The sequence below is a fragment of the Girardinichthys multiradiatus genome, chromosome 14 (genome assembly GCF_021462225.1).
Source record: "Girardinichthys multiradiatus isolate DD_20200921_A chromosome 14, DD_fGirMul_XY1, whole genome shotgun sequence".
Lineage (NCBI taxonomy): Eukaryota > Metazoa > Chordata > Actinopteri > Cyprinodontiformes > Goodeidae > Girardinichthys > Girardinichthys multiradiatus.
In genome coordinates, this window is record NC_061807.1 from 30870407 (window position 1) to 30882818 (window position 12412).

A 12412-nucleotide genomic window follows, 5' to 3' on the forward strand; every position below is an offset into this window, starting at 1 on the left:
TTTCTTCATATTTAAAACAACTGCCCTATAATCATGGCACACATGTGTAACATGTAAATAGGTAACTTCTCAGCACATGCTAACTTTACAGGAACCTTTGGGGAACATTTGCTAAATGTAAAAAAGGGTGTATACAGATTGCACAGTGTATAACTTTCATTCCATGAAGGTTCCTTAAAGGTTATGCTGAGCAGTGCAACATTCCCAAAGGAACATCCATGGAACACATCCCTAAAAGTTAGTTTGTACATTTCTTCTAAATCTGACCCTTTGAAACCAATTAGGATATATTGTTAAGAGTTTTCAACAAGTCATCTAGAACTTTCATTCTAGAACCTTTAGAGATTGTTTTGGGGCCAATTTCTAAAGGTTCCTGAAGGTTCCCAGTAACTTTAACAATCAATGAATCACATTCAGTTTAGTAAGTAAATGTGTTGGAGGGAAAAGCAAAGTTTTTCCTTCAAGTGGAGAGGTTTAAGTACACCAGAGAACATAAAAAACAGGTGATCAATTGATTTAAAACATAACAAGTTGCCTGTATTACAGCCAAAGCCATCACCAATAACACAGAAAATAACATTTAAGCCAATAGTTACACAAAGAAAACAAAGAGCAACTTTTTTTTTTTTTTTTTTACGGTGGTCTGGCTTGGTAGTTGTTTTGCAATTTGAGTCAAAAGCCTAATCTGTATCCAGAGATGAATCACAATGAGCGTTGACCCTGGAGCACTAAAACCTTAGCCAGCTCCCTGTTTTCAGAGCACAAAGCCAAGATAAACAAAGACGAACATACAACATATATACATGTTCTAGTTATTTACAAAGATGAATCAGTTCAATATAGAAAATTTGCCCAAGTTCAAAAAAACTTTTACTACCTCCACTTTCTTTAGACCTCTGTCAGAAGCTAGACTTAGGCAAGGGTGGAATAAAGTTATGTTAAAATGGCAAAAACTAGTGAAGGTATTATTTTACCTGTACTCAACAATGAATTAACTCAACTCAATCAACTTAACTTTGTGGTTTTCTCTGGTCCCGCTCAATAGGCTGCGTACCTTAAAGCCTTCTTTGTAACAAACAGTCCAAGCTTTCTTGTTCTACTGTTCTACGAAAATGTCTGTCAAGATCAGACCTGGGCCAAATTTAGCTCTTAGACAGACCCATCATTAGAATTTAAAATGAACCCCTATCCATGGTCATAACTGTGGTACCATGGATGAAAACAGACTATTTACGATTATTAAAACAATGAAACCAACGAACGAATTGTAACTTCCTGTTCACAGTTTGAATTGAATTAACATATTTTCTCTTGTTTTTATGTCGTCACCTGGCACTTGTTGGGCTCCGTAAAAAAGGTGTTCCGGCCTGCTGGGGGGCAGGAGGGGGAGGGGGGGCAAGCCGCCGCTGATGAAAGAACAATGCGCGTCAATTTGAACAAAACAACAGCTATGCGACCTAACAGCCTCTTGCTATTATTCCTTCAAAATAAAAGCAAACGCACTCCGGGTAAGATCGTGAAAACACAACATGCTGTATTTTTTGTGCTGTAAATATTCGACGCTTCTTTATATGCAAAGCTGAGCCAACGTTTTCAAACTTTTGTTTCCGCGATTTCGAGTGCTTAAAGCTAAATGTTGTCTAAAGGGCGTTTATTTTGAAAAGCTTTAACCGGAAACACCTCTCTGCGTTACCAACTAAATAAAATAAAAAGAAAGAGGGGGAGGTAAGTTATTGAGGGGGTAGAAAGAGACAAAGTTGTTGGACTATGCGGTGCCCACGGGGAGGGATTTTATTTATCTGGACCGACTCGGTTTAGCTCAGCACCGGCCTGCTGGGAGAGTAGGAGTAACGGAGCGCCGGCTTAAATCATTTCCGTTTCTGTTTCCAAACTTTACAACGAGTCCCGAACTGGATTCTTTTTCTTCTCCTCTGTTTGAATCGGGAATGATAGAAGCAGCCGAGTCCGAGCCCAGCGGATGGACGTGCGGACGGAGTCCAGCCAGTTAGTGTCCTGCGTGTGTTCCCTCTCTTTAAAGGCGGTGTAATGTTATTGTGAGCACATGAGATGAACGGCAGACGTCGGCTGAGTCGACTTTCTGAGCACAAGCGGGTTTATTTTCTCGTCTACACTGGACCCACATGAAGAGGCGACGGTCTGCATCCTGCTGAACGTCTCTGCTTTGTGTTTTCAGAGAGCAGAAGAAAGAAAAACCCTGGACACTGAGGAGACTTTAGCCAAGAGGATTTCAGAGAGTTTAATTGGAAGGAGACCTTTCCGATGCGGTGGGTCGACAAAGGAAGCCCTCTGCCTTCATAGGTCACTCCAAAGTGTCCATGTTTCTCTTATTTCCTGGCTGGACTGGCCTGAATCTTTTGTTTTATTTCCATGGAGTCTTCCTCACCACAGCCTACCTGTGCCTATGGGTTTCTCACTCGTAGACTTAAATCATGGTAAAGCTTTGAAATGGCTTAAATTTTCCTCTTAATTTATCTCCTTTGTATTTATTGTGTGTATAGATGTTGTCCTTGTGATTTCAAGAATATTTCTTTGTTAAAAAGCTCTGTTAGGGTTTGATTGAAATGGTTTCACCTATTTGAGCATCTTTGTTCTGTTGTACATCTCCCTCACACTGTATCCGAGTAAATTAACGTAAAGGAAGACACTGTAAGACTTGACTCTGAAGGCACAGGGAGGCTTTGATCATGGACAGGCCAATAAGCAAGTTACTGGGGAAGCTGAAGCTCACTGATGCAGGCAGTGTGAAATTCAACAGCTCCAAGAAAAAACATGATTCTGCCAACAACTCTAACAACAGCAACGCTAATGCTGGCGTCTCTGGAGCTCTGCCCCCTCCACCGTCTGCTCCCAGCTCTGCAGCCGCCTCACCCCCAAGACCCGGCCAGTTCTCGCTTGCCTCCTCGACCACGAAAGATGCATGTGTTCCAGCGAGTGGGTTAGGAGGAGGAATAGGAATGGCTCCCGCTCCGCTCCTCACATCACCACCTTCTTCTACGCTGGGCACTGTACCTCCAGATGGTGAGCAGCCACTCCATCCCTCTACCTTGGCACAACTGAGACGACCCTCCTCCCAGCAGCGAGCCTCCTGGTACCTGACCGAAGGAGTTGATTCCCACTTAGGCCTGACTCCTGATTCTGATCCTTTGGGAGCATTGGGTTCCAAGGCCTCCCTAAACCAGCGTCGTTACTCCTTGGAGCTCCAGCAGCTGGTAAGACGACAGCAGCTTCTCTCCCAGCCGCCATCTCACTCTGTCCCACCGCCGTACCCCGCTGCTGCCGGATATGGATCTGCTCCGAGAGGTGGTGGAGGAGGACTGGCAGAGCAAGGCTACAACTCCGAATCCGAGAGGCACAAGCGCTTCTCCCTTCAAGAGGCCCTGTTTTACAAGCGCCTCAGCACGGGCAGTGAAGTGTGGGACAACCCTAGGCCTGCTTCCCTGTCTCATCCACCTCATCGCCCATCTGATATACCTGGGGGGAGTGTAGGCTTGTTTTACCCTCCTGGTCCAACCCTGAGCCCATGTTCGTCGTTCAGCCTCCAGGAATCTGTGCTGGTTAGCCCGAGGTCCAGCTTTGCCTCCAGCACGGCCAGCGGCGGAGGCGGGGGGAGTCCCATGGGGAGCCGCTGCAGCAGCAACAGGACCAGCGGCATCAGCTTAGGATATGACTCCCGGTACTCTGCTTCTGGTGGCCTCCCTGGCCAGCAGCAGCCCATGCAGACTGGGGGGTCTTCGGCAGGTTATGGGGCTTCAGGCAGAGCCGGGGGGATCACCGTAGAGCCCTGGACTCAGTACCTGGAGGCAGGGGTGCGCCCAGGTGCATACGACAGCCGCCACTCGTACCCACCTGCAGTGGGAAGTCCAGCGGCAGCGTGCTATCAGGGAGGGCCTGAGTGGTGGGAGGATCAGCAGGCAGGGGCGAGAGGGAAAGATACAGGGGTGATGGGCGAGAGGGCCCGATACTCAGACCTGCCCGGCACCCGTTACCAGGAAGAGTTGACCCGACTTCTCCTGAGAGATGCTGCTCGAGAAGGTGGCGGGCTACTGGAGGGCCTGAGGCTTAAGGATCAGTGTCTACCCCTGGCCTCACTTTCTAAACCAGGCACAACAGCGCAGGGGTCCTCTTCAGCCGGTGGGCTGGTCAGACCTCAGGAGGACTCGGGAGGTGCAGCTGGAAGAGAGACCACGGAAAACCGGCAGGAGTACTTCGGTGAGGTTGTTTTTCATCTAAAGCTTTGAACTACACTAGAAAAAGACACGCTGCCATTTCTGTATAACTGTTAACACACATTAGAGATGCACCAATCAGTTGCCCAGAGATCAGAATTTAGTTTTCCTACTTTAATTAAGGGATCAAAACTAAGAATTACAAACATTTTCTGTCCATAAGTGCATCCACCATCAGCAGGTACACTGATGGACTTTTAAAAGGTTTAGTAATGTCGATAAACATTTGGGAAAGGTGCTTTAATGCGCAAGGGCGTTATTTTGTTAATCCTTTTGTTTTTACCCGAGGCATCATACCCCTACTTCATCTCTTATGCATCATATTCTTTAGGAAAAATTGGAGTTGGGATCTAAGACCTCAAGAAAAAATGGGAAGTCTGTATTGGGCAGAAAATTCTGATTGGTGCATCTCTAGTGAAACCACAGCCCTTATTTTAGCCACTGCTCCCACAATTCTGTGTTGGGTCATCCAGCGTCTGCCTTCGCTGTGTTATTATTGCTGTCTGGTGTCGGATCACAGGTTTCCAGCTAAATGAAGGGGTTGCATGGGGAGATGGACAGATTAATAGCTAAAAGAGCATACTGGTTAGATGGATGGTGCCACAAGAACCTGCAGAGACATGCAGGGTCATAGCGCATCAAGCGCAAGAAAAGAAAGAAGGGCTCAGGCTTCAGAAAACGACTCCAGACAAGGAGACGAGTTTGGCTGAAGATGTAAAATAGGGGGGGGAAAGTGCAGCGCTGACAAAAGTTAAAGTCGAGCATAAGCAATAGTTCAGGCTTTTATCTGTGACTTAAAGGTGAAGTTGGTGTTGCAGATTTGCCACAGCGTTTCTAAATAGACTGAATCAACACAGCCTTTATACGACAAAACATTCCTCTGTAACACAAATTACATGCTTCCCTATAAAGACAACTCCGGTCATTACTGAGTCACGGAAGATTAGGACTCAGTCTTTCTGTGTGTGTTTTTTGTGTGGTAGGGTGTGTTTCCCCCCACCTCGAGTGACTTTAGGCCACAGTAATGCAGTGTGTGTTTGTGTGTGTTTCATGCAGTGTTGGCGTGTGCGGGGGCGGAGTGCTGTAGCCTGTTTTTCTGCTCAGGTATGTGTGCCCAGAGGGGACATACAATACTGTACTCCTCTCAGCCATTAAAGACAGATGCTATGAGCTCAGGTCGGCACACCTGCAGGGAAGCCCCCCCTTAACTGAAACAGAAAGTCAGGGCTAGACAAAGCCGGAGGTAAAACGAGGGGAAAAACAGGTTGAATGAGACACGTCTTCTGTTTGGCCTTTTTAATAATTCTGAGGCTCGTGTGGAAACTAAAAAGTGACCAGTTTGCCCAAAATATTCACAACGCTTGAATATTTTCAGTTTGCCACGTCACAACCACAAACTTCCATGAAGTTTATTTTGTGGTTCTGTGATAGACGAACACAGAGTAGTGTCATGTGGGGGGAAAAATGGTGGTTTCTAAATGTTTTCGCAAATAAAAATCTGAAAAGTGCGGCGTGCACTTGCATTCAGCCGCCCCGAGTCAGTACTTTGTAGAAGCATCTTTTGGTTTTGATTACAGCTGTAAGTCTTTTAGGCCATGTCTCTAACAGCTTAGTACATCTAGATTCTTGGACTTTGACTGGGCCATTCTAACACATGAACATGGTTTAATCTAAACCAATCCATTTAATCTCTGGCTGTATGTTTGGGGTGGCTGTTCTGCTGGAAGGTGAACCTCCGCTTCAGTCTCAAGGCTTTCGCAGCCTCTAACAGGTTTTCTTCCGGGTTCTGTATTCTGGTCCATCTATCCGCCCATGATCACTGCTGCTGCTGAAGAAAAGCTTTCCCAAAGCATGATGCTGCCACTGCTTTATCCAACCACGCACTTTATTTTTCCCTCCACACACAGAAGTTTGCATGTAGGCCAAACGTTTTAATTTTGGTCCCATCTGACCAGAACTCCGTCTTTGATATGCCTGCTGTGTCCTCACAGAGGTCGGGGCAAACAACAAACAATATTTCTTATGCAGTGTTAAAATAAAAAGGACTGAGAACAAATCCACCCCCTCTTTTATGCTTTTTTTTTTTAAAATACTGTATTGGTTTCCTTCCGGTCCACAGGTATAAAGTGCTTTGTGTTACATTAAAGCTTGTGGTTGTGATGTGTCAAAATGCAGTATGAATACCTTTGCAAGCCACTGTACCTCGACCGTTTTGACCTTGGCTGTTGTTTTCCAGCTCTGTTATACATCTAGTTATTTGAGACATTACGTTTTTAAAGTTTCAGCCACCCGTTGGTTTTTTTGGCTTTGGCACAGACTGGTGTTTGCTCTGAGGCATCAAAGAGGTCGTCTAAAGCCCGAGGCAGCAGAGAGGAGGAATTCATGATTTGTGTGGCACTCCCTCAACCACATTAAAAGCAGGAGGAAAAAGAGCTCAATACCACCCCTAAATAGATCACAGAAAGAGGGACTATTGGACCACCAGGGCCTCTACTTTACATTTAATGTTGCCTTAAGATGCATCACCGTTTCCAACAGGAGGAACCGAACTTCTGGTCATTTTGACCTACAAATGTTGATGATTTAGCTTTTTGTTACGCAGGTAATCGGTGAAGCTTCTGCTTCATCCACTCCAAAACCAGTTTTAATGTGTTTTTGGGTCATTTTGTTTTTTAAGAATATTCAGTTTTGTCCATATTTGAGGGTAGGTTGATGAATATGAAAGTAGTTTTCATCAAACAATCTTCATTATTCCACCCACTTTGTGCAGTGCACCCACACCACTGGCAGTGAAACAGGTCCTCAGAATGATGGTGCCCCTGCCATCATGCCGACGCCTCCAAACGTTTTTCTTTATTGGAAAGAAACCTTAAAGAAAAAAAAAAGAAAAAAACTTTACTGGTTGGAGAAAATATTATCTAGATTGCTGAAAATTAACATGTTTAGTCGCTTTTTGGCTCCTGAAGCGAATATAGAAACCCTGTCATTAGAAACGTCCCAAATTGCTCTAAATGTGGGGGTTTGAAAAAGAAAATTCAAAGGCACGTCTAAGCTCCAAACTCCTGAAGAAAGGGAGCTCTATTCTGCGCCCGGAGAGTCGGATCCGGTGGAGTTCCCCGTTAATAACAGACACATGAGTGGATGAGCAAACAGCCTGGCATGGGGAGCCTGGGTTTAGCTGCGCGAAAATCCCCTAGGTAGTGCGAATGAGAGGATTTACAAGTGTTGACACTTTGTGTGGAGTTGGATTTCAGGACACATCCTCCTGGAATGCTGTCGTAAACAGGAGTGTTAGGGGGAGCCGTCACTAAACGCCTGTTTGTGTCCATTGTGTGTGTGTGTGTGTTTTCTCCAACGCACTGTAGGTACCTGTGTGAAGTGTGGGAAAGGAGTGTACGGGGCAGATAATGCCTGCCAGGCTCTGGATCACCTCTATCACACTCGCTGCTTCACCTGCGTCTCCTGTGGTGAGTTTGCTGCCGAATCGCTGCCGCACCCTTCCTTAATAATACCCTTTTTTTTTTTAATGTTTACCATGTGACCCCTCTGCAGGACGCACCCTGAGAAACAAGGACTTCTACAATGTCAACGGCTCTGTGTACTGTAAAGAGGATTACATGGTAAGAGTTGAGGTCAAGACGTGTTTTGTCATCCTCCCGATCGGAGTCGGGATGATTGTTTGAGCCGCCGATAATCTCTTTTGTTTTAATTACAGTTTTCGGGATTCCAGGCAGCTGCTGAGAAGTGTAGCGTGTGTGGTCACCTCATTCTGGAGCAGGTGAGGATTTTCCACGTTCACACCCAGAAACAATTACGCTAGACTTAAAGAAAATCCTGCTCAAGCTCCACCAATCTAGTCTTGGGTAAAGTATGTTAAATGAATTTACACATCCCATGTTTCCCATTATTCCTTGGAAGACCTCTCCTGAGGACGGAGAAATGTGCTGACGTCTTTCTGTTGGCAGTTCTTTGGTTTCCCACGATAAGATTTTCCCTGGAATGTTTGCCTTGGCTTTTTGGTAAATAAAGAAATAAGGCTGTGCGGTGATTATCTTTAGACTTTTTACCCTATATGAACCACATCATACTTAGAAATAGACGACCTACGGGAACCAGTCTTCACATCGGGAGCAAAGTTTGAGAACTAAAGATGTTTATCTCAACGACTTCCTGGGATTGAAGGACCAATTTTCATTGGGTCCTTTCTAGTCTTTCCTTTATTTGTTCTGTCTGTCCTTTCTACATCCCTTCTTTATGTAATACTTTCCTTCTCCTGTATGTTCTCCCTTTTTCCATCCATCCATCATTTCCAGGTTCTATATTTAAAGCCTGGCTTCTGTAGAAATAGGTGCCACGAATTCATAGTGAACCTTCGTTTTAATATTTAAATTGAGCCTAAAGTTCAGACGTTTTAACATGGAAAAATGTTCAGGAATCCTGACCTTTTATACTTGGTCCAGCCCATTAACCCTACATGCATTTAATATTGTTGTCTGACAAAATGTAGCTGTTAATACATTTAGGCTGTATTTATATTCTAATAGTTGCTTAAGGAAGAGGGAAATTTTAGAAAGTATGATCAATGAAATAGGTTACCGTACGTCTGAGTGCATACTTATCTAAACACCACATAAAGTGGTCAAAAGGAGGAAATGAATTGGAAAAAAACCAGTAAAGCCTAAATACCTCTACAGTTTTGTACAGGTTATGAATAACCCAGCGATGATGCAGGCTTTTTAAATGTTTTCTCATGTTTGTGTTCAGATCCTGCAGGCTGTTGGGAACTCCTACCATCCCGGCTGTTTCCGCTGCGTGGTGTGCTCCAAGGCTCTGGACGGGGTCCCTTTCACTGTGGACCAGAACAGCAACATATACTGCGTCGCGGACTACAACAAGTGAGGATTACAGTTTCAGCTTTACTGTTGGCCTTTGGATCATGCTATACATTAACAGCAAAGTAGACCTCATGCAATAAAAAACACAAAAGAGTTTATTGTATTTCACAAGTTTCACATACTTGAGATGCTGTCAAGTTGTTTCCTTAGAGAGGCTAATGTGGCAAATAAAAGCTATTCTGTCACATTTGCAGGACTTTTGCTCCAAAGTGTGCTGCCTGTTTGCAACCCATCTTACCGACTGAAGTGAGTAGCCTCTTATCTGTTTTAATGAGTAATCCGTTATCTGTTTTAACCTGTATGCCGATTTAAAGAGCATTTTAATCATTTTTACTGCTGTTACTCAGTTGTGTTCAGGGCTGTAGCTCACAATAGTTTGTGATATATATATATATATATATATATATATATATATATATATATATATATATATATATATATATATATATATATATATAAAAAAGAAAAAACAAGGCAGCTCAAAGTTGCTAAAAGTTGACGGCGTTACATTTGAAATGCTGAAATCATGCATTAGTGTGAAACAAAATGGCCAACCAAAAAAAAGTAGTGATGTCCAACTAGCTGGAATTATACGGTGATTTGTTCAAGGGGGAAGGCAAAATTGGGAGAAAACACTGAGATCAGTAGTGTAGTGACCCAGCAAACTGGCACCGTACCCAGGGATTTAAAAGCTCTCTCTGGTGAGCCCGGTCTGCTTGTAAGTTGCCACAGTGGTGAATAAACGCTTGTTACAAAAGTGGTCATTCAAAAAAAAAAAAAAACCATTGTGGCCACATTCAGGTAGCAGTCATATCGGTGCAACATTTTGTCTTAAAAAGTCATTTCAAACTAATGACACACATGGTTGAAAAGAAATCTAAATACAGATAAAGCTATTAAACTAGATGAACTAATTTAGTAATCAAATAATCATTAACTGGAGTATGCCAGACTCTAAAACACACCATTTACTGAAAGAACTACCCACTCACTGCAGTAATTAAGCCAAAACTGTACAACTGATGGAAAAAACATAATTTTCTGTAAATATGCTCTATTCAGAACTAAAGTGCATAGCTTTAGCTTCACCTGGTTCAAAATCTGTAAAAAATCTATTGAGCACCTTTTGTAAACGACTATTAATCGTAAAAAGTCGGAAGATGAATCCTTTAATAAAATAATTGTTAGTTGACCCCTAAATTGTGCTGCTGGTCTGAGATATTTGCCTGTCAATTATACCTTTAGCTGTGCTTTTGCTTCTTTCAATTTTCATTTAATCAGCCTATAGTAGTGAGCCAAACACCATTTTCTGCTCTGGTGAACAGTACCTGATTCAATAAAATTTACTACAGATTATTTATATTCAGGCTACATGAAACACATACTCTCCAGATAGATTAAATCCAGATTATTGGAGCTCTGTGACATCACCTTGTTTTGTTTTCCAGGACAGTGAGGAGATCCTCAGGGTTGTGTCTATGAACAAGGACTACCACTTTGAGTGCTACCACTGTGAGGTGAGTTCCCCTCCAACACAAGGCTTCTCCTGACGGACTCTTTTCCAGGAATTTTGTCTTTGAAATGGTTAAAAGGACTCGAGCTCACTTCCCTTCCCCTCTGTGTGCATTCCTGTCCTTATCCGAGTATTTTCTTTTCTTCCCGTCTCTCAGGAGTGCGGCAAGCAGCTCTCTGATAAGCCCGGCTCGCAGTGCTTCCCTCTGGACTCTCATCTGCTCTGCCACTCCTGTCACATGAGCAGAGTGTGTGGCACACACAACGTTCCCCCACACAACAAACACTGATCAGCTGTGCCTTTTTCTGTTTTTAAAAGAATTCATCACTATGTTCTCAGTCTCTCTCGGTTGCATCTTTTTAAAATGAAACTGCTGATGTCAAGACATTTCTGTAGTCACATTTCATGTCGTCCGATTGGTTTGTCACTTGTGCCGCCTGCTGTACCTCTTGTACCATTACTGTACTATAGTTAAAAAGGGAACTACTGCTTTTTAACCCCAGTGTTGCTACTGTTTGCTGTAGAAGAACAAAAGGGATTTTGCTGAATTATGTTGTGTATATACATTATGACTAGCAAACTTTTGCACTTAAATTCGACTTTACTGTAAGTTGTGTTACATGAATATGTGCAAGCTGAAGAGAAAGTGTAATTTCTGTATGTTAAATATTTTTCATTTGTGCTCAGATTGTGTACTTACAGATATTGGTCAAAATTTCAATAAAATTAAATGTTAACATTATAAATCTACAGCAATTTTCCCTCTTTGGTCACTGGATCTACAAGAAGCCCCCACATGTATTGGCACCCCTATTGGAGATGTGTAAAAACCTTCAAAATACATCAGAACTTCACTGCAGCTGCATAAACTCACTGATAAATAAACATGGAGTTCATTTTCTGTACAATTCCCTAGCGCCATGCTTACTGAGCCCCCAAACAATTCCTATAAAATAAATGTAAATGAAGCCTTTTTTTCGATGTATACTTTGGAAAAAAGATGAGTTTTTAGGAACTTGTAATTAGTTAACCATGGCCAAGTTCACCTGAGGAATAAATGAGATTTTGCTTAGCCACCAGGTTTGATGAGGACTCATATTTATCTTACCAGGAGGGTGAAGAGGGAAAAATCTCCAAAGCTGACAGTTAAAAGAAATGGGAGCTAGCCAAGAAAAAAAAAAGCCATTTTTCCTGATCTACCACCACATACATAAATATGTGGAGTTGAATAAACTGTAATTTGGTCAGATGAGACCCAAGATTTGATTTTTCAACAAGCACTCTAGATGGCTTTGGATGAAAATGGGTTAAAAGCAGCTCATGTAGACAAAGTATGGAGGATCTGTGATGCTGTGGGCCTGTTCTCTAAAGGCCTTGATAACGTTAGGTTGATCAGACTGGAACCTATTTTTGAAAATAATACAGAACCTCTAGTACAAATGTCACACAGGCCTACTAATAGAAGCTATTCAAAATGGGAAAGACAAGTACATGTCATTCAAAAAGGCAGATGTGTTTTCATTTTTAGTTAGTCTGAGCTCATATCTAATCAGAGAAATGATTAAAACATCTGAAACAGACAAACGAGGCCAGAGGAGGACCCAATGTTATCTTGGACGAGGGGAAAGGAAGTTAATAAAAGAATCTTCAAAGATCACTGGTTCAGATTATGCTACTAAAAGAGATAAATAATCCAGAATTTAAAGCATCTGACATGTTTACAATAAAGCAAGTAAACAAGAACATTAACTCGGATG

General features: G+C 42.9%; 1 protein-coding gene across 1 annotated transcript; it reads left to right on the forward strand.

Annotated features, from left to right (window-relative positions):
* Positions 1-1724: 1724 nt before the first annotated feature.
* ajuba (ajuba LIM protein) lies at positions 1725-11405 on the forward strand. Its single transcript, XM_047386757.1, has 8 exons — positions 1725-4230; positions 7613-7714; positions 7800-7867; positions 7963-8025; positions 9012-9142; positions 9337-9388; positions 10591-10659; positions 10813-11405. Exons 1-8 carry the CDS (start codon positions 2706-2708, stop codon positions 10942-10944), a joined length of 2142 nt encoding a protein of 713 aa, XP_047242713.1. The 5' UTR covers positions 1725-2705; the 3' UTR covers positions 10945-11405.
* Positions 11406-12412: the final 1007 nt, after the last annotated feature.